Genomic DNA, 22593 nt, shown 5'->3' with positions numbered 1-22593 from the left:
CTCCTCACTTCCTCATCCCCACGGTTTCACTCCTAGACAAAAACCTTACCCTTTTAATTAACACACCACTCAATTTTATTGTCTGTCGAGATCACTCCCCAACCATAGATCTCATCCGCCATTAATGCTTCTTCAAGCTCCCAACAGCCCCAACTCTCCAGCCAACAACCAAACATCAAAACCCTAAATTCCCCGACATCAATCATCATTCAATTACTCAACCAAAAATCACCACAACAAAAGTTCAAATAATAAATTGGGCGATTTCTTTTCGCCGCCATTAACGCCCTCTCAAAGCTTCAACAGCCCCCATCCAAACATCAATTCACATACCCAACACTTTACAACAACAACCAAACATCATTCAACCATACCACAACAATAAAAGTTCAAACCACAGCAAAAGAGTTCAAACAAAGAAAACAGGACGATTCTTGGGCTCGCGCCACCATTAACAGCTCATAAGGTTCAACAGTTCACTTGAGTTTCGCAGTTTAGCGAAACAATATATGCTAACCTTTAACAGTTTATCAATTCGACAAGATGAAAAAAATAACGACAGAGGAAAAACAGAACAAAAACTGAGCGGAAAACTTTGACAATAAAGTTATCTCTATATAGACGTGAAATAGAAAAACTAAACTACTCACCTCTCGTATCGCCGAAACAGAGTACATAGAAAATTACGCGAGAAAACCAATCCCAAGCTAGCTTGCACAATCCGCCCTGTCTCTGTTCTTCTTTATTTTAGTTAACTTGTCTAGCTCTAAGCAAAACTTATTTTTCTTAAAAAAAATCCTAAATTTATGATAAACCATTCCATTCTTAAGAATTTATATTATGTTTAACATTTTAGAAACTTCCCATTTTACCAAATATATCTATTCATAACTATAGAATGTTATTTTCTATTAAAAGTACTCGATTTATTTCATACCTTATATTAATATCTCTTTTGAAAACTTTCCAAATAATAAAAATCTCTACACAAAAATTCAAAATTCAAAATACTAATTTTCCTTCCTTTCTGTTTCTATCAAAAAGTTAAACCCACATTTACTAGCCCGTTAACCAAGAAATAAATATCAAATTCCGAAATGCTAAATATTGTTACGAAATATATTTAAAAATAATTGGGGTCTTACACAAGCATAGCAATTACAGTGCGCCTCTGTAGAGGGGGAGGAGGAGTCATCGGTGGAGACGAAAACTCTCGATGAGATTGAGATAGTGAATATTAGGGAGGGAGAGGAAGAGAGGTTCACGTCGGTAGGGTCCAGTTTGCCAGAGGAGTGGAAGAGTATGTAAGTTGGTACTGTTCTTGTCCGAAAATAAAGATGTCTTTGCATGGGTAATTGAGGATGTTACGGGATTAGACCCAGGGTTCGCATGTCATTAGTATCACATGAAGGAAGATGCTAAACCAGTGAGGCAAAGGATGCGAAGCATTAGACGAAAGTATGCCGAGGGAATTCGTGAAGAGGTCGTGAGGTTAAAAGGAGCTGGAATAATATGAGAAGTAGAATTCACAAATTGGTTATCCAATGTCGTCGCAGTACCAAAAAAGAATGGCAAGGTTCATATGTGCGTCGATTTTACATATGTGAATTTAGAGTGTCCCAAGGACAGCTATCCCATGCTACGAGTGGATGAATTGGTGGATAGAACAGCAGGATTCAAAATATTTTTGTTCATGGATGCATCTATGGGGTATAACTAGGTCGCGATGTACGGACCGGATCAGGAGGAAGACAAAATTTATGGTAGAAGGCGGCACGTATTGCTACACGAGGATACCATTTGGATTGAAGAATGCCGGAGCTACCTTCCAGAGGTTGGGAGAGAAAATGTTCGAAAGCAAGATTCGGAAGGGGATTGAAATATACATAGATGACATGGTGGAAAAGAGCATGTCTGAGGAGGAGCATCTGGAGGGCTTAAGAGAGACATTCGGGATACTACGAAAATACAATTTGAAGTTGAATCCCAAGAAATGCACATTCGGAGTGACCACGGAGAAGTTCATGGGCTACATTGTTACTCATCGGGGAATAGAGGCTAACCCCGAACAGATAAGATCCTTGGTGGAAATGTCATCACTGCAGGTAGGGTTGCGGCTTTGAATAGGTTTATTTCCAAGTCATCTGACAAATGCAAACCGTTGTATCGATTATTAAGAAGCACACCAGATTTCATGTGGACATCAGAATGCGAGGAGGCATTTCAAGAGTTGAAGAGGTATTTGGGCAAGACTCCTTTGTTGTCATGGCCAGAGCAAGGAGAGAAATTGTACTTGTATTTGGGGGCCACCGAGTATGTAGTTAGCTCAGTTCTCGTTCGGCTCATCAACAAAATGGAGAAACCAGTGTATTTTCAAAGCAAAACATTATTGGATGTAGAGACACGGTATAGTAGAATTGAGAAATATGCCCTGGCATTAATCTTCTTGGCCCTAAAGCTAAAACCCTACTTCGAATCACACCCAGTGGTGGTGGTGACGAACCTGCCTCTAAAACAAGCATTACGAGCAGAGAAGTCAGGCAGAATGTTGAAATGGGCAGTGATGCTTAGTTCGTACGAGATACAATATCATATAAGAACCGTAGAGAAGGCGCAGGCGGTGGCAGAGTTCCCCGCGAAAGATCCCACTTGGGGAAAAGAGATGGTCATGGAACCGGAGAGGGATGTAGAGCCCGACCTCCTAGACCCTTGGGATAAGAGGAATGGGTGGAGAGTGCTCACAGATGGATCTACCACTGACGCATGCAGCGGCATAGGGGTTGTATTGGTTACACCTGATAATAACATAATAGAACAGACCATGAAGCTAGGGTTCGCGGCATCCAGTAATGAAGCAGAGTATGAGGCAGTGATAGCGGGATTAAGAATGGCCGAGGACTTGGGGGTAAAGGAACTGACTGTATATTCCGATTCAAACTTAGTGGTGTGTCAAGCAAATGGAGGGTTCATTCCGATTCAACCTTAGTGGTGTGTCAGGCAAATGGAGGGTTCGTTGCCCGTTGTCCGCGAATGGCAAAGTATTTAGAGGTGGTGCACAAAAGGTCCACCAAGTTTGCGAAGCTCAGATTTGTACACTTGGGTCACAGTGAGAATAGGCATGTGGACGCCCTAGCGTACGTGGCTGCAGCCATACCTGGGTCAGAGGAAAGAAGGATACAGGTAGGAAGATTGGAGAAACCAAGCACAGAGGAGGTGATAGAGGTGTGTCAAATAAGAAAGAAAGAAGAAGGTTGGAACAGACTTCTCATAGATATATGTTGTTAGAAGGTGAACTGTATTGAAAGAACTTCAATGGGCCATTGTTAAAATGCTTAAGACCGTGGTTAGCTTTGGAGGTGCTGGCAGAACTGCATGAAAGGGACTGTGGGAGCCATTCTGCCGGAAGAACTATGGAACACCGACTCTTGACGCAGGGCTACTTCTGGCCCCACATGAAAAGGGATGCAGTGTAGTTTGCTAAGAAGTGCAACAAGTTCCAGAGATTTTCACAGTTGATATTTGCCCTTGCGAAACCCCTACATAACGTCTCTAGTTCGTGGCCTTTTGCTATGTGGGCGGTGGATATCGTAGGACCATTGCCCATGGCTAGCGGAAAGAGGAGATATATGCTAGCAACTACGGACTACTTCACCAAGTGGATAGAAGTCGTACCCTTGCAGTAGGTAAAGGAAACGCAGGTGATTAAGTTATTGTGGGAGAAAATCATATGTCGGTTTGGATTGTCGTATGCCATCATTGCGGACAATGGGACACAGTTCATGGGAGCAAAGGTGACAAAGTTTCTGCAGGCATACAAGTTGAACCATGTTCTTTGGGCTTATTGAACTACTCCTCAGACGTCCACCAAAGAGACCCCATTTTCCCTAGCCTATGGCGTTGAGGCCGTGATTCTTTCAGAGATAGTGGCAGCTACAATGCAAACCAAGGCCATGGAGGAAGGTTCAAACTGGAGCATCTTGGTAGGGGATTTGAATTTTGCAGAAGAAAGAAGAAACTCAGCTCGCATTCAGTTAGAAGAGTATCACATGGGCTTACAGAGGCAATACAACTGACCAACCTCTTTTTGTGTGTGAGATGTGGTATGGTCGTTGAACAAAAAGAAGCGTATCAAAACCTAATTATCCCTCAATAAGTAAAGGATGAGTAGGGTATCGTTCCACTTTTAAGTGTATGTTTATATGAAGAAACGTGGATTTGGAAAGGGGTTTGAGGGATTAAAAACTAATATTGTAGAGATTGTAGATTCTAATGCTAAATTAAGCTAAACTAACTAAACTATTGAGAATTTATAAAAGAGGGAATTCAAGAGATTAGAATCCACCAATACTTTTAATCTATGACCTTCTGCTTCATGGTTGTTCTTACAAGTAGACTACAATTAGACAATCGAGCGAGTGCCGATGCCCTCTTGGACGAAACATCGTTAACAATTAACTCTACTTAAGGTTGTTCCTATGTTTATGCTATTAATATCTTCTTTTCTTTTATGTAAGCTCGGGCAGCCATTCAATGTATTACCAAGAGCAACATCAAGGAGTACTTCCTAATAGGGCGGCCATTCAATGAATCACCACTTAAGGCAAACACAAAGAATACTTCCCCTAGGCAGCCACTCCCTGAGCTACCCCTTCTAGGGCAACACAAAGAATACTTTCCTAACTCTAAAGAATTACACTACTAGAAGAAAAGTAAAGAACACTAGCATGATATTAATATTGCAAAACATAAACCCTATTCTATACTTCCATCCCCTGGTGTGGGCAATGGAACTAATAACTACAAACATAAAGAACTAACCTGATTGAAGAACACCATGAACCAGAAGAATCATTAAACCTTAAAGACCGGCTTCATCTCCCTCCCTTGAAGGAGAAGATTAGCCTTCCATATAGAAGGAAGAACAAGAAGAAGAATAGTTGAAGAACATAAGACTAGAAAGAATAATTTATTAAGACTCTCTACCTCAAGTTCTGGAGACAAGAATATAAGTGAATTGGCCAATTACATGAGGCACTTAGGTCCTCTATTTATAGGGGTTACAATGAGTTCTAGAAGCATTCCAAAGAATCATTTGTTTCCTAATACAAATAGGTTTCTTTCAGAGTCCGACTTCGTCTTCAAAACTAAGAAGGAATTGGCTACAGTGTCGATTCATGCGTCTGGACGCATTATCCATGCGTCCCAGACTTAATCAATGCGTCGACGCCTTTCGATCTATCCCCGTGACGCGATCAATGCGTCCGGACGCTCGATCCATAAGGCCCCGTGACGATAAGCGATTTTTCTCTCTTCTCGCTCTATCCTTCTATCCTCTTTTTGGGCTTTGGTCCAAGCAACGAATCCTTTGGCCTTGGGCTTCAAAATAGACTTTAAAATAGGTCCAAGTCGCATATTTAATAGCTCCAATTCCTTGGCCTTCTCTATGATTGTCCACGGACCTCCCATGTGATCATTAATGTCGAATTGCCCGTTTTACCCCATTTTCTCTAATATTCTACAAAACTCTCTTTTTTCAATTGTAGAATCTTAAAACACAACTTATAAACACTATTAGTCCACTAAGATGGCTAAACAAGAGGCATAATTGAGGGTTAAAAATAGCACTTTTGAGCACTTATCACAACTCCCAACTAGCTTTTGCTAGTCTCTTAGCAAATAAGATAAAAATAGATAAGTGATCAAAATCACATCCTAATAACAAAAATAAAATCCTAACTCATTTTCAAGAGGCATCGCGATTGCATTTACCATATGCAACAAGGCTTTAAACCTTTAAGATCCCCAAAAGGACGAAGTTATAGTCTCGTGAGGGTTTTCGGGTGATATATCCGGAAAATCAATCAATAGCATGTTTAAGAATGATAGTATTTTTTCAGAGAGAGAAATTCCTTACCCACTTAGTGCTTACCCCAATAGCAGATCTCCATTGCTAACTACATTTTTGCAAAGACTTATAGATTATGATGGGAGATAGTAAAATTGACAAAATTCTTAATCAAGGCTTATGTGTGTACTTAGTCAATCTCCTATACTCTCCTATCCAAGAAACGGAATCCCTAGTTTACCATAGGTAGATAATCTCGACTTTCAATCCTCACGGTCATACTCGAGAAAAGAATCTCTCGAGAAGATGGTCTACTATTTTACCTCATGTATGTGGGGAAAAGAATAATGTATCTGAACATCCCACATACTACCTTGAAAACAGACTTGAATAAAATTAGTCTCATGGAAAGAATGTCAATCACATATGAAGTGTCGGGTCCTTCACTTTAGCATCCTCTCACCTATTCTAGACCGTACCATCTTGTAATGATAAGTCATGGGTTGTAACTTGGCTTGGGTATTGGTTTTATGAAGGAAAGGTAAAAAAGGATTCTAAGGTTGTTTAAAAAACACTAAGGGTTTTGCTTCTTTCTTTGGAAGATTTCTTCAAATTCGTATTGCGAGAGAAAATTCTTCCTTTATCTTAGCTTTTCCATCCATTCCGTTGAACTCTTTTTTTTTTTTTTTTTTTTTTTCGGTGGTATATCCTTGATTAGTCTTTGGATATGCTTGTTTTTCACTAGCTTCTTTCACTTTGAAACAGAATGATGGGATTCATTGTATCTCTCCGGTATTTCCTTGTAATCTTCCTTTTTGGTCTTTCTTCCTCCTTGTGCCCCTCGTATTCTCTAAACATATGGGTATGGCTGATAAAGATTTTGGCTATACTTCTTTGTCCGGAGTTGGGTGAAGGGTGAATGGTAGAGGGCTTTATGAAAAGAAAATGGCTTATTGTAAGGCTCAAAAAGGGTTTAACATGATGGTCCTACTAGGTGGGATAAAGGCTGAATGGGTTCACTACTTGACTTATCAAGTATGATACTCTGTTTTGAATAGACTACAAGACCTAATGGCTATCTCCCCAGTTGATGTCACCGTGATTAACCAAATTAAAGAATAATGAGACTATATTACAACGACATAAAGAACTGAAAGATGATGAGTCACTAAGACTGGATTTTTCGTAACAATTCTCCAAAAATGAGTATAAAGCTCAAGTCTCACGCTAAGTCTAAAAATTCTACTTTCGGTTTACTAGGGGTTTAAATCTCTCTTCTAGTAAAAGTACACAAAACCCGACCAAGTATTATGGTGGTGCCTTGATAAAGAATTCTATCAATAAGAACTATGTCCGAAAGCATAATAAATAGTCTAAGCGGTAATGAAATCAATAATATCAACTATCTATCAAACTCACACTAAGCAAGATATAGAATCTATATCCCGACTCATTAAAATTCATTTTTCTCATGCTCTTGATATAAAACAAAAATATTTTTGTTTTGAAAACTAATTTTCAAATTCATTTCTCAAGTACACCCTCCCCTACTTATGCATGCATTGACCTCAATGTATAAAGAAGTAAATGAAATGGATGAGAAAAAGGTAGGATATTACCATTGTTGCGAATATCGTAATTAGTTCAAGAAACAAATTTTTAGGTCTTTTACGTCGGATCCCAAGGCGTAATGTGAGTCTTTTAAAGTCAGATCCTCAAGACTTTTGAGTCCTTTATAGTCAGATCCTCAAGACTAGTATTCCCACCCACTAGGTTCCACTTTGTAGGAATTCTTCTGATCTCTCTCAGCATGTGATTGACAAAAGTATACCTTGTACCAACAATTTTCTCTTAATGGTCAGAACCGGGACAAGTTTGAATGGCAATTCTTACAACAACCTAGCTTACGACTCTCTCTTCTTATGTGCAAATGGACTTTTACCGAACCCTACACGAGCCATACAAATAATCTTCCTTTGAAGGTCAACAGGAGTAAATCCCATAAACTAACAGTGTGGGGAATACTTAGGTTTCCATCTCAAAACCGATCTTTCGACAACATGCTTACTTCTGTAGACATTTTAATTTCGATCTACTAGAATTCCAAAGAAGTATCCCTTTCCTTTACCATGAAGTGACACTTTTCCCATTCAGAACTAAGTTGGTATCGCAACAACGTTTAAGGACTAAGGAGAGATGATGCGCATAAATCCTCAAAAGGACATGTGAATGTCTTCTCTTGGTCCTCGGGGGTGAATATGGATCTGAAAGTATCCCGAAAGTAACCATCAAGAAAGCGGGGGAAGCTTGTCCGGCTAATCTTTCAAATATCCGATCGATGAAAGGCAATGGAAAATGATCTTTCCTCGACGCGATATTCAACTTCCTATGTCGATGCAAACTCTCCATCCGGTCTGAATTCGGGTTGGAATCAACTCATTGTTCTCATTCTCGACATCGTGGTTCCGGACTTCTTCGGCACAACTTGAACCGGACTAACCCATCGACTATCGAAACGGGTGGATAATGTACGGCCAAGGAGTTTGACAACCTCTTGCTTAGAAATCTTGGAATCCTCTTCCGGATGAATCCTATGTTGAACTATCATAGGGCTGATCCCCTTGATATCATCAATTGTCCAACCTATAGGCTGACTTGTGTTCCTTTAAAAGTGCTACTAACCTCGATTTCCGCTCGCGATCAAATCTGATGTAATGACTCTTGGGTAGGTTCCCAAATCTCCCAAGAAAACATACTTGAGTGTAGGCGGCAAAGGCTTCAATTCTAGCTTAGGCTCCTTCTTAAGCTCTTTATATGGTCCATCGGGCATTGCCTCAACACTAAGTTCCTCCGCGGTCAGAGTCGTGAGCTTTTCGACAACTTGTCGCCAGGATATGAATGAGTCGGATAATCCGCGGCTAACACTTCAATCATACAAACCTCGTTCACAAAGACACACCTCTTGTGGTTCGGTGAACGCATTATGGAAGATATTGGTTTCGACTCTCATATTACCAAAGGATAACGCCATATTACCGTTCGAAGCGGTTGATGAGTGCATTTGCAGTGGCCAAGAATGGTCCGCTTAGAATGATTGGTATCCGCCTACCGGATGTAGGTTCCGCGGTCTAATACTATGAAATCAACCGGATAATAGAAGTCTTCGATCTTGACTATGACGCGTCTTCAATGAGTCCTCTAGGTATCTTCATTGATCTATCCGCCAACCGTAAAGTAACATCATTCGGTTTTAGATCCTTCAAAGCCCAACTTTCGTGAGCGAAATATGGTAGAAGATTCACTGCGGCACCCAAATCTAGTAAAGCTTGTTCCTCCAAAGAATCTCCAATCGCATGTAAGCAGTTGGACTTCGGATCTTTTCGGCCACAACCGATAGATTCTCGTAGGTACGATGAACATCTTTGGCGATAAAAGCTTTTTTCGAATGTTGGTCTTCTTCTTTACTAGATCTTTTTCAGAACTTGGCATACAAGGAACTTGCTTGATGGCGGTCGAAATGGGATATTAATCTGTAAATTCTGAAATACATCTTAAATCTCCTTGTACTGGTCATCTCTTCTGGTATTCACTAGTTTCGAAGGAAACGGTGCTGGCGGATTCTTCAATATTGGTTCTCTTCTTTCGGCTGCGGTTGGCTTGGTAACAAATAGTGGAGTAATGAGGTGGAGTCACTCGTGATGGCTTCTTCTTACTTACTTCCAAGTGGTTCCTTGGCTTCTCTCTCAAACATTACTTCGATTGGGTGGCACAACACTAGATATATCTGGGATGTTAGAACTGGGTGGGATGGTGGGGACATGAGTTACCTTAAGCTCCACGGGGATCTTTTCCGGGTTCATAGACAATCTTGTTATCAACTTTCTTGCCCGACTCGAGGGGTGGTGATTAGATTAACTTGTTCATGAGTAATCTCGGGTCATTCCACAGGACACCTCTTCCTTTGGATTTGGCTCCGGCTGGCTTGGTAATGCTCCTTTTGATCTCTCTTCACAAGCGGCAAAATGATCGCCCTATCGGCTTTGAATGACACTAAAGTTATTCTCCAACTTCGGGTTCTTTGATTTGTCTGTTTCAACTCATTGACAATGGTGGTGATAGCTTCTTCCGGTGTGGGATAACTGCTTTGCTCGACCGAGGCGTAGGGCAATATATCCACTCATAAGATCCGGTACTAACTCTCTGTTTGTGTTGGCTTGGTATTGCCGGTTCCGTATGATGTTGATTTGTATGGTTCCGGGCGGTTTTGAACCGATCATCGGTTTATTCTCGAATTGATTTGGACCGATTTTGGAATCACGGAGGAAAATTCCTCGATTTGTATTTTGTGGCTTCCAATAATTCTCGTCCCTCGATTGAACTAGTTATTTCTTCCTAAAGAGTTAATACTACATGCCTCGCATTAGTATCCGTGATAGTCCTAACACTCTTGATTGGTGTGGCCTTCATCGAACATAGCTCACAAATGGTATAACAAGGCTTGGATGGCCGAGGTTTAGCTTGGAAATTGTTTGGTTTGGAGGATTCATGGAGAACCGATCAAACTTCTTGTTCAGATTTTCAAGTCTGTTGATAGGCTTGCCATAATTGATAGCATTGCTTGATTTGGGTCTTCTTGAATTTGGTTGCCAAATTTCTTGGCACCCTCCACTCTAGCTACGCCCCGTTGCTAGTACTCCATTGTTGAGTGTCTTCACTAAATTTCGAGAAAGTTGTAGGCTTCCTCTCCATCCAATGATGTAAACTTACCTTGATGCATTGATGGTATCATCCGCTTGTTCATAGTAGAAAGTCCTCGAAAGAAAAAATGAGCCAGTGTGCTCTTATCATAACCATGATGTGGACATGAGACTAGCAGATTATTGAATTTCTCCCAGCTTTGATGATATTCTTCAGTCACCTTCCCTTTGAAATTGTTGATGGCTTGCTGCATTGCATCTGTCTTCTGGGGTGGGTAGAACTTGTTCATAAACTTTGTTCTCAACTTCTCCGGTTGTTGATTGAATTGATCGGGTCGCGGCAGTTAACCATTTGGATGCTTTACCTTCGAGTGAGAGTGGAAAAAGGATTAACTTGATACTCTCATCCCTGATATTCTGGTTCTTGAAAGTTCTGAGGATTGATAGAAATTTGTTCATGTGAACATAAGGTGAACATTATGCGAACCATTGAACTTTGGAAGCATAGAGATTCGATGCTCTAAGTTCAAACTGGTTAATACGTCTCGGAAAAACAATCTTGCTTGGTGGGTCTCCAATGATTGGTGAATAGAAATCACTTTCAGCCTTTTTCCCTCTGTTGTTGCTTGCATTGGAGGAATAGCTTCAAGATTATTGGTGTCCAAAACACCTCCATCATTGCTTCTTGGCCCATTGTATCAATCTCGCCTAGTATTTTTTTGTGAGTCGGTTGTTAAACCTTGTCCACTTGTGTTCTTACCGGACGATGATATGGACTGACGGGCATACACTAGAAAATTCTATGCAAAAATAATAAAAAAACTACCCTACTATGCAACTATTCTAAATTATACTAGAATGTAAAACTACTTTTCTTCAACTGGGTTAGGCTTTGCAGCTAGTATCTCGCCCGTTGTCTAAAGCTGTCTCTTCTAGGGTTATGGTGAATCACTTAGATTGCTTAAGTACCACTGCCCACAGACGATAGTCCGTTTGTCAAGATTCAGAAAAGAAACACTAGAGTCCGATATTTTTTGTGGTTGGCTTACAACTTCAATTGTTGAAAAGATCCTAAATGCAATTATACTAGAAAGCAATAAAACTAAACTATGATGCAACTATACTAAAAAGCAATAAAAAGAATGAAGATTTGACTAACCTGGATGGTAGATCTTGTCTTCGAGATGTCCTTCAAGCTTCTTTCTTTCTTAAAAGGATGGATGATGCGGCTAAAATTACCTCAAGATCCAAAATTCTAATCTTAAAAGAAAACGTTAAACATAAACAACTTAAAACGGCAGCGGCGCCATTTGACCAACCTCTTTTTGTGTGTGAGATGTGGTATGGCCGTTGAACAAAAAGAAGAGTATCAAAACCTAATTATCCCTCAATAAGTAAAGGATGAGTAGGGTATCGTTCCACTTTTAAGTGTATGTTTATATGAAGAACAGGACTGGAAAGGGGGTTTGAGGGATTAAAAACTAATATTGTAGAGATTGTAGATTCTAATGCTAAATTAAGCTAAACTAACTAAACTATTGAGAATTTATAAGAGAGGGAATTCAAGAGATTAGAATCCACCAATACTTTTAATCTATGACCTTCTGCTTCATGGTTGTTCTTACAAGTAGACTACAATTAGACAATCGAGCGAGTGCCGATGCCCTCTTGGACGAAACATCGTTAACAATTAACTCTACTTAAGGTTGTTCCTATGTTTATGCTATTAATATCTTCTTTCCTTTTATGTAAGTTCGGGCAGCCATTCAATGTATTACCAAGAGCAACATCAAGGAGTACTTCCTAATAGGGCGGCCATTCAATGAATCACCACTTAAGGCAAACACAAAGAATACTTCCCTAGGCCCACTCCCTCGAGCTACCCCTTCTAGGGCAACACAAAGAATACTTCCCTAACTCTAAAGAATTACACTACTAGAAGAAAAGTAAAGAACACTAGCATGATATTAATATTGCAAAACATAAACCCTATTCTATACTTCCATCCCCTGGTGTGGGCAATGGAACTAATAACTACAAACATAAAGAACTAACCTGATTGAAGAACACCATGAACCAGGAAGAATCATTAAACCTTTAAGACCGGGCTTCATCTCCTCCCTTGAAGGAGAAGATTAGCCTTCCATATAGAAGGAAGAACAAGAAGAAGAAGAGTTGAAGAACATAAGACTAGAAAGAATAATTTATTAAGACTCTCTGCCTCAAGTTCTGGAGACAAGAATATAAGTGAATTGGCCAATTACATGAGGCACTTAGGTCCTCTATTTATAGGGGTTACAATGAGTTCTAGAAGCATTCCAAACCGTCATTTGTTTCCTAATACAAATAGGTTTCTTTCAGAGTCCGACTTCGTCTTCAAAACTAAGAAGGAATTGGCTACAGTGTCGATTCATGCGTCTGGACGCATTATCCATGCATCCCAGACTTAATCAATGCGTCTGGACGCTCGATCTATGCGTCCCAGACGCAGTCAATGCGTCTGGACGCTCGATCCATGCGTCCCAGACGCATAAGCCGATTTTCTCTCATCTGCTCTATCACTTCTATCCTCTTTTGCGGGCTTTGGTCCAAGCAACGAATCCTTTGGCCTTGGGCTTCAAAATAGACTTTAAAATAGGTCCAAGTCGCATATTTAATAGCTCCAATTCCTTGGCCTTCTCTATGATTGTCCACGGACCTCCCATGTGATCATTAATGCTCCGAATTGCTTCGTTTTACCCCATTTTCTCTAATATTCTAAAAAACTCTCTTTTTCACCTGTAGAATCTTAAAACACAACTTATAAACACTATTAGTCCACTAAGATGGCTAAACAAGAGGCATAATCGAGGGTTAAATAGCACTTTTTGAGCACTTATCAACAACAAGCGGGTTAAGCCGTGACAATTCCAGATAGGAGACTTTGTGCTCCGCCGAGTGACTCCTAGTACAAAGAGAGAAAAGGACGAGAAGTTGGGTCCAAATTGGGAAGGACCATACACCATGGTCGTAGTAGGAGGGGCTAGTACTTACAAGTTACGAACAATGAAGGGCAAATTGATAGAAAATCCATAGAATGTGAGAATGCTGAAAAAGTTTTACAATTGAATGTAATGAAAGTACATAACAATGTAATGGAGGTCCATAGCAAAGGACAAGAGCTCTTTGTAAATATATAATATCACAGCACTTTTGTGAAAAAAAATTTGCTTGTTATGTATGATTTCTAAGTAAAAATGTGGACAGCGGAATGGTAGGTGGACAATGTAATGGAGAGACACCTGGGGCAAAGATAGTGATCCCCATCGGGCTACTACGCCCATCAGAGGGAGAGGCAGCGGAGGGGACGAGCCCTTCGCTGACACTAATATCGGAGGGAGCCTAGAGCAAGATGAGTTGTTCCAGCAGGCTTCATGACCTGGTTGAGCCCGCGGAGTGGGGTGAGCCCTTCGTGGACGAGAGATGCGAGAGACACCTGGGGCAAAGAGAGTGATCCCCCATCAGGTTGCTACTCCCATCAGAGGGAGAGGCAGCGGAGGGGATGAGCCCTTCACTAACACTAATACCGGAGGGAGCCTGGAGCAAGATGAGTTGTTCCAGCAGGCTTCATGGTCTGGTTGAGCCCACGAAGTGGGGTGAGCCCTGCGTGGATGAGAAATGCGAGAGACACCTGGGGAAAAGAGAGTGATCCCCATCAGGCTGCTTCACCCATCGGAGGGAAAGGGAGGAGAGGGCAAGCTCTTTGCTGACACTAATGCCGGAGAGAGCCTAGAACAAGATGAGTTGTTCCAGCATGCTTCATGACGTGGTTGAGCCCGTGGAGTGGGCCTTCGCAGACGAGAAATGCGAGAGACACTTGGGGAAAAGAGAGTGATCCCCCATCAGGCTGCTCCGCCCATCGGATGGAGAGGCAGCGGAGGGGGCTAGCCCTTCGCTGACACTAATGCCGGAGGGAACCTAGAACAAGATGAGTTGTTCTAGCAGGCTTCATGGCCTGGTTGAGCCTGGGGAGTGGGGTGAGCCCTGCGACGAGAAATGCATGAGACACCGGGGGCAAAGAGAGTGGTCCCCATCAGGCTGCTCAGCCTATCAGAGTGGGAGACGGCGGAGGGGACGAGCCCTTCACTAACAGATGGACAAAGCATGGGGTGAGATGAAATGCGAGAGACACATGGGGCAAAGTAACTGCCTCCATCAGGCTGCACAGCCCATTAAAGAGAGGGACGGTGAAAAGGATGAGCCTTTCGCTGACCCAATGCTAAAGTCAAGCCTGGGGCAAGGAGAGCTACCCTAACAAGCTACCTGGCACAAGAGAGTCTACGGAGTTTGCGGAAAAGAGATGCAAACAACACATGGGGCAAACAGAGCTGCCTTCATCAGAGTACACTAATGAGCTACCCAATGGAGACTGCAGAGTGAGAGGAGTCTATCGCGGAAAATGGATACTAGCTATACATGAGGCAAAGAGAACTGCCCATGACAGAGTACACTAATGAGGTGTAAAAAGTTCCAAGGGGGTAAATTTCTAGAGTGCACTAAGGAAGGAGCACGAGACTAATCAGGAACATATCTAGCTGATGCAGTTAAACGGGGTCGTAGAGGAGGAGTATATTCATGAAAGTCTATAGGTGGAGGTACGTTGCAATTTAAGCAAGTAACCAGAATCAAAGAGTAAAGAGGCAACAAACACATTGGGCAAAATCCAGTGCCATATTAAACAAAATATTCGCACAACATGGAGTGAAACAAGTAACAGATACTGAGTTTGTAAAAATTTCTTGATACAAAAAGAAGGCTTCTAGAGCATTTCAGAGGTAGGTTCATCAATGGTCATCGCATCAGCGACTTCATTAATAGCTACGTCGATAGTCATCTCAGTGGCCGCCGCCTGGTTTGTGAGTCCCTCTGTCACGGGGAGCTCAGGAGTTACCTCAGTTTCCGACACCTCTTCCCTTGCTACCTCAGAAGTTTCGATCGCCGGGACGACAAGCCCTTCTGGGAGAAGACGACCTTCACGAATGAGGCGTGCATGCTCCTCTTGAATTTTCTTGGCCACCCTCTTGTAGGCTAAGAGCTTGAAGCGTTCATGAAGGATGGTCATATCCAATTGGTGCTGCTGCATCAGGTCTGCGGAGGCATCCTCATGCTTCTGATTGAGAGCATCCATGGCTTCATTATGTTGTTGAGTGAGGACGTCCAGATTGACTTGGCATGGTGTTGTTGGAGGAGCACTTCCCTTTGATGGCTCAGGTGTTCATTGACCTTATCCATGTATTGTTGGTGGGACGACTCCGCGGTCTTCAGCTCGTCCTGGGCCTTGACTTTGGCCAAATTGGCAGCTTCTAGATCTGATTAAAGGCAAGCATAGGCAGTCCTTAGTCCGATAGGGCCGCTGAGTTCTTTCTCGAGGGACTCCACCTTGGCCTTAGCACCAAAAAGGTTGCGGATCATGTAGGACATATCTAGGCTCACCTATGATCAGAGAAGAGAAGAGAATGAAAAAAAAAAGAGCTAAGGGAGAAAGAGAGATGGTACCTTCTCCCAGTTGGTGTACAAGGAAGTCCAATGCTGTTCAAAGGAACCTCTTTTAGCGTAGGCTTGGTCCTTAGGCAGGTGAGCCCCAAAAAATGAGGAGGCCACGGCTGGTTCTCCAGAGTGGAGTCGGCAGTATTCACCTTGCGATTGCGCACCTTAAAAGTAGGACGGAAGTCCTCGGTGGTGGCAAGCTCAGGTGTCGGGGCGACGGGCAGAATGGGGTCTTTTCCCGATCGGCATGCACGGGGGGAGGAGACCGCAGGCTGAGCAAGTAGAGTGGTGGGCGCAGGCTCTTTGGACACTGAGGTCCGCAGTCTTTTTGGAAACTCAGGTGTCACGTCATCGTCTCCTTTGGAGTCACTATCAAACAATTTCACCTTATGGACATCCATGTCATTAGGAGGGGAGGTGGGAGAAGTGTATTGATCGTCCCAAGTGGAGATAGAGCGGTATGAAGGGACGTCTTCAGGAGCTGAGGAGGTAGAAAGACCGTGAGATTCAAAGGAGGTGGGGGAGTGTGAGGAGGGTCGGGGATGATTTCGGTGGGAGGAATGGAGTCGAGTTTTTTTTATTTGGAGGAGGAGACGCTCTGGGTTTCCGTTCCTTGGGAGGGGGTGGACGATAAAAAGGAGCTGTGTAGCTGCTGATAGTGTGTGTAGATTAGGGATTGGCAACAGAGGGGTAGCGGTAAGTAGGGTGGATACCCAGGTGATCAGCCTGAGCAGGACTGAATTCGTAGAGCCTTTGAAAAATAGGACACGTGATGCCGGAGTAGATTCAAGACTTGGAGTCTGATCGCCAACCTGCAAAGAAGAGTAACCACGGGTTAGTTGATAACAGGGAAAGCACATCAAGAGAAAAGGGAAGAGTTAGGATACTCCCCGCTGGCAATGAAGGTGAGATGGTTAAAAGTTAAGTCAGAAGGAATGTCCGTCAGACAGAAATTGCCCCGATACGTATAACGGTTAGTGGTGCCACACATTATCAGAGGTTGTGACACGGAGTACAAAGGATTATACGGGGGGCATACACAAAAGATTTGGTACCCTATTAATCGACATCTTTGGTACTAGTCTTGATGTAATATTGAGAGAAGATACCACGGCTCGTAATCTTAGGTTCTCCAGTTTTATTGTACGAGTTCGCGGCATACATAATTCTCCAAAAATTTCCTACACCTTGGCAAGGGGGAATGTTGAAGTGCTTACACACCTCGACGTCTAGTAGAGTGAGCAGAAGCCGTAGACCGGCGATAATTTGACCTACAGTGATTACAAGGTACCCCGGACGTTGGGGAACCAGATGGGGGTAATGGGTGACAGATGGCACGTGTTCCAACACTATATTGGCCAAAATTCCGTAGGCTGCCCTAATTGCGGTCAAATTAGGTCTACGGCACCGAGATGGGGGTGGCAGTTAAGGGGCCTGACGACCAGAGGTGGAGGGGACCGCAGCAGGGGTATGAGAGGGTGGAGATGCTACTCGGTCAGACCGAGAAAAGGAAGAGTCACTGGTGCAAACATCGGAAAAGGAGATGAACAGACGCGAGAGATAGTGAACAATTCAACTCAAAAACACAGTGCAAACAAAAGAAAGTAAGGCCTAGAAAACTTACCGACGGGAGTGAAGAGAGAGGTGATGAGCCCAAAGAGAGTGCTAGAAGGAAAAGGGAGTCACAAGAAAAACGGAGGAAGCGCACACGAGCCGGAGGTTGAGCGGAAAAGGGAGAGGTGGTAGAGTAGTAGAAAAACAAAGGAAGAGGGGGAAAACTAGAATGAGAAAGGGAGGAGAAGGAGAAGAGTTTAAATAGGGGAGGGATAAAAGAGTAATTTCAGAGGGTTGGGAAAATCGAATAGTCGGGCAGGAGAACCAGACAAAGGGTGACATGTGGAAGCTCGAGGTACAAGGGGCTGCAGAAAATGCACGTGATGATTGCAATCAACATCACATGCAAACCAATGTGGAACAAGATTAATGGTAAAGGGAAAGAAGCGGTGGGAATTCTCGACCCCGGGTCCATTAATAGGACCGCGGAGTCAAGAAGGAGCATTTGTAGTGGCCCAATAATGGAAAGTGGACTAGGTCAACAGGATAAGGAATGGGATGTAACATAATAGGGGAATTTGAGGAGTAGGCAATCGTGACTGCGGAAGTGGCATATGTACGGCAGGAAGAGGAACCGAGAGATGGGAAGACAGATGGACAATCCAGATAGAGGGGGGGAAGGGGTATAAAAAGAAGAGAACGGATAGCAGAAAGGAGGTTGCACAGAAAAAAGAGGAGAAAGGAGAGAAAAGAGAGGAAAAAGAAAAGAACAAGAGTGAATAATTGAGATCCTGATTTTAGTTCTTAAAGTTGTATCTTAGATTTAGAGGTTCATACACATACTATTGATTGTGTAATTATTGATACGATTATTTAGTTTTTGGCCTGGCCACTTATTAGGCATATATTAAGCATTTGGCCCCACAATTTTCATTTATTCATCTTTTACGAGAAAAATAGAAAGAAAATAAAAATTTTGGACACTACAAAGGGAGATATACAAAAGTGAGCATAAGAGACAGAGAGAGAGTCCTACACCGTGATTAAGTTTCAAAAGGTCCTATGCAGGCTATCACGTATTGAAAGGGGTCTTTTATTTTTATTTTTGGGAGCAGGCTTTTATTCTAGATCTTGTTTTTTCTTTTTCTTTCTTTAGTTTGGTTACTATTGTTGGCTTTGGAAAGAAAAACAGGGCCATCGGTTTCGGTTTTACTGTTGGAGCCCTATGCATTATCTCAAGTCCATTAAGATATGCTTAACCATTCAATGTATTATGGGAAGGTGCAATCTATAAATAAAGGAATGTAAGGAGATATAGATGCCGCTATGTTACTAAAATATAAATTGCTCTTGACTTCGTCACGTTGCCGTTAGCAAGTGAATACACCTTACTCCATTTACAAAATGAATTTTGTTCAAAATTTATCACCGAAATGAATAACATACCTACCATGATTTTCTAACATATATTTTATTTATTTCGAATTTACCCATGACAAATCTATTCGATATTACGAAAATGTGTTGTGGTATTATCACATTGAACTTTGCATTTAGAATTGAAAATATAATTCCAAGACTTACGATTTCAAGTAATTAAAATTCCTCAAATATGGAATTATGAAGTTTCTGTCCCCAATATAATAGAAACTTATGTTTCCTTGATTTTAAGGTGGTGGGGATTCCATTCTAATGCACAAACGTAGTGACTCTTAATTCTCTGAAATATATTCTGAATTCCCACTAAAATCCGGTCCAAACACACCCAGAGGCACAAATTACAATTTTTAAAATGGGTATGGGAAGGTGTTTGCTTCATGGCATATGGTTTTTCTTCAATGACGTTTTTTCTAAGTGAGATTTTTCCAACTTTGTAAATAAATTGACATTTTTTTTGTGAAAGTTGAAGTAAAATTAGTGAGACTTAGAATGCATGCACCATTCTACGTGAATAAACCTCACTGGTAAAAAAAATTATGTTTTTGTCTTAATGAGATTTTAACTTCGACGAATATGTAGACGTTGTTTTTCTTGAAACTTGAACTAAAATTTGTAAGACTTTGATTGCATGCACCACTCTAATTGAAGAAACCCCAATGAAAAACAAAGTTACGTTTTTGAAATTCGTTCTTATTAATTACTATCAAAATTGGCTAGTTTAAACTTTTCTATTAATTAGGTGAGATATTAAAATTTCATATTAATTAGGGCTGCGCTTTAGTAAAACTTGCATTGGGACTCTTCATTACCACTTTGATAGCTAAATTTTGGGAAAATATTAGTTTCCTTATTTTTAGATGTTATTAACTTATTAAGTGTTTAATTTCTTCTCAAATTCATATTACATTTTAGAATACAAATCTCGAGGCATGAGATTCAATCTCAGCCACCACTTAGCTTTCCTCATATTAAATCCTAGCCACCGACCAGTCAGAAGGAACCAGTCAAATTATGATATACATTGAGATTCGAGAATTATTCACGTTTTAAACACGATAATATGAACTGGTGTCGGATTACCCATCAAGTATGGATATCAGCTCTTTTACCCATAAAAGTTTGACTGATTGAAGAATTACCAACATAGCAGAAGAAAATACATATATACAAATGAAGAGTGATAACTGTTTTTGGACTTTAAGAAAAATAATAAACGAACAAAAGATGAGAAAACTTGACTGTAATTTTGGTTTCTTAAAAGCAGAATTGTGTTGTTTATAGTAGATAAGATTTCAATCTGCCCACTCGCACTTTAAATTTTATATGGTGTTGTGTTCAGATGATTATCCAATTATCAACAACCTATAGCTCCAGATACTAGTATAATTCTTTAGGAGATCTTAGATTAATGGGTGGAAAAGCAAAGCAAAGAGTGAGGATGTGAGGGAGAAGATGGGTTTTGTTCGGCGGTTATATCAGATATTTTGAGAAAATAAACAAATTATCGCAATATATCGCGACATACAATTGGTAAAGTGCGGTTTCCTTAGCATGGTAGATATCGCAATATATTAGTGTCGGGTAGCTGAAAAAACGATATATGTCGCGATCAGTTGTGGTGGCAAAAAGCCCAAAATTTGTGGCAAGATGTGTTTTGCCACGAAAAAACTTTTAGCATCGCTCGAGGCTAAAAATAGTGTGGAAAGAAGTTTGTTGCCACGACTTTTGCCACCGCTGCAAGAGAATGAACATTTAGCCACGACCATGTAGTGGCAAGACATTGTTTTTTATTTGAATTAGTTTAATTGTCAAAATAAATTAATTTCTTTTTGTCATAGGCACGGCCGCTGCGAAAGTATTTATTGCCACAAGTCGTGGCAATAAATGTTTCTCCCACCATTATTTTTGGTTTTCTTTTGCAGCAAATGCCTGCGGGAAGACATTGGTTTTTTTTTTTTGCAAAGAATGGCCGCGGCAAAACATTACTTTTTATTTTTTTTTTTGCAACAAATGGCCGCGGCAAGACGTTACTTTTAGGGGTTTTTTTTACAGCAAATGGCCGTGGCAAAAATTGTTGTATATATAATAATAATAATTTCATTTCACATGGAAGCTACATAAACCAATTCCAATTACTACCAAAAATAAGAGAAACAACAATCCATCTTTGGAGTATTTCGGTATCACACAAACAAAAGTATCACAATATCTACACAAAAAATTCTTGTGATGGAAGTCCAAAATCCAACAGTACGCATGCGCAGTAGTACCATATTCCGCCTATCAATGCCAAAATCGTAGAAACCACGAAGTTCAAAATCGATCATGCATGTACAAGAAGCCATCAATGTGCATTTATTTTCTGCGTAAACAAAAAACAAAAAAAGTTTAGAAATAACAAGAAAAACATAAACCGAAGACAATAATTAAAGGTTTATCACTCCAACAGTGCCTAGTCATCTACCAAACTTAACATATGCTTCATTAGTGTCGACTCTATAAACCAAAATGTTCACTGTAAGTTTTGTAGCTATTTCATACCTAAGACCCGAAAGACCAAGGATGATAACCACTCTCCGCCCTTTTTTTCTCACCTGCCCAAAGGAAAAAGGAACAAGTCAAGACCGATCACTACTTGTAACATATCTAGAATTCTAGATTCTAGACAAAACAGAGTAGATGTGGATGCAATTCCATTATTAGAAACTGAATAATACAAATGGATAATATTATATGTAGCAAACACATGGATTATGACGTAGTTGACAATACCCAATAATCGGCCTTGAACCCCATCAGTTATTCTACTTTAAGTAGTTGAAAACAAGATACTACACAAATAATCACCACAAATGAAACAAGATACTCTTTTTGCATGCGACTTCCGTAAATGAAAAACAAAAAGGTGATTTATACAAAAAAAGATCAAACTTCTTCTTTAGCCAAAACACTTTCAAATCGAAACAAAACTTAGGAGGCTAACCAATTTCATTATCAGTCTCTGTATTAGTTCTAAAAGTGATCATTTCAGTTTTTAACAATCATTATAAAAAAAAAAAAGTGGTTTTCAGTTTTCAGCTCAAAGGCAGAAAATGTTAGGCACAAATGCTAAGGATGCATAGGAACAAGAACTTGCAAAGACTAGTCCTGATATCCAGGTTGATGGAGACTTCTCTAAGGATGACCAAAAAGATGTGGAGATAAAAGAGGAAAGTTACATGCCCTCGGCAGCCCCGGAAGAGGAGGCAATACTCAAGAAAAAATATGGAGGGATGTTACCAAAAAAGCCTCCACTAATATCTAAGGACCATGAATAGGCTTTCTTTGATTATGCTGATTGGGCATTGGGCAAGCAAGGAGCAGGAGCACCGATTGAGAAGCCCAAGGGGCCGCTTGAAGCACTTCGACCAAAATTGCAGCCAACATGAAATAATCAATCACGGTCAAGGCGATCAGCATATGCCCCTGCAGAAAATGAAGATGATGTTGGCAATAACAATAATGGTGATTCTGAGGATTAGGGCTGCTTGA

General features: G+C 41.1%; 1 protein-coding gene across 1 annotated transcript; it reads left to right on the top strand.

The window, feature by feature from the left end:
- The first annotated feature begins 2194 nt into the window (after positions 1-2194).
- LOC147477966 (uncharacterized) lies at positions 2195-2986 on the top strand. The gene has a single exon (XM_086586130.1). The coding sequence runs from the start codon at positions 2195-2197 to the stop codon at positions 2984-2986; it is 792 nt and encodes a 263-aa protein (XP_086442256.1).
- Positions 2987-22593: the final 19607 nt, after the last annotated feature.

This window comes from Coptis chinensis, chromosome 9 (assembly GCF_015680905.1).
Source record: "Coptis chinensis isolate HL-2020 chromosome 9, ASM1568090v1, whole genome shotgun sequence".
NCBI classification, from domain to species: domain Eukaryota; kingdom Viridiplantae; phylum Streptophyta; class Magnoliopsida; order Ranunculales; family Ranunculaceae; genus Coptis; species Coptis chinensis.
This window is presented reverse-complemented; position numbering and strand designations above follow the sequence as displayed.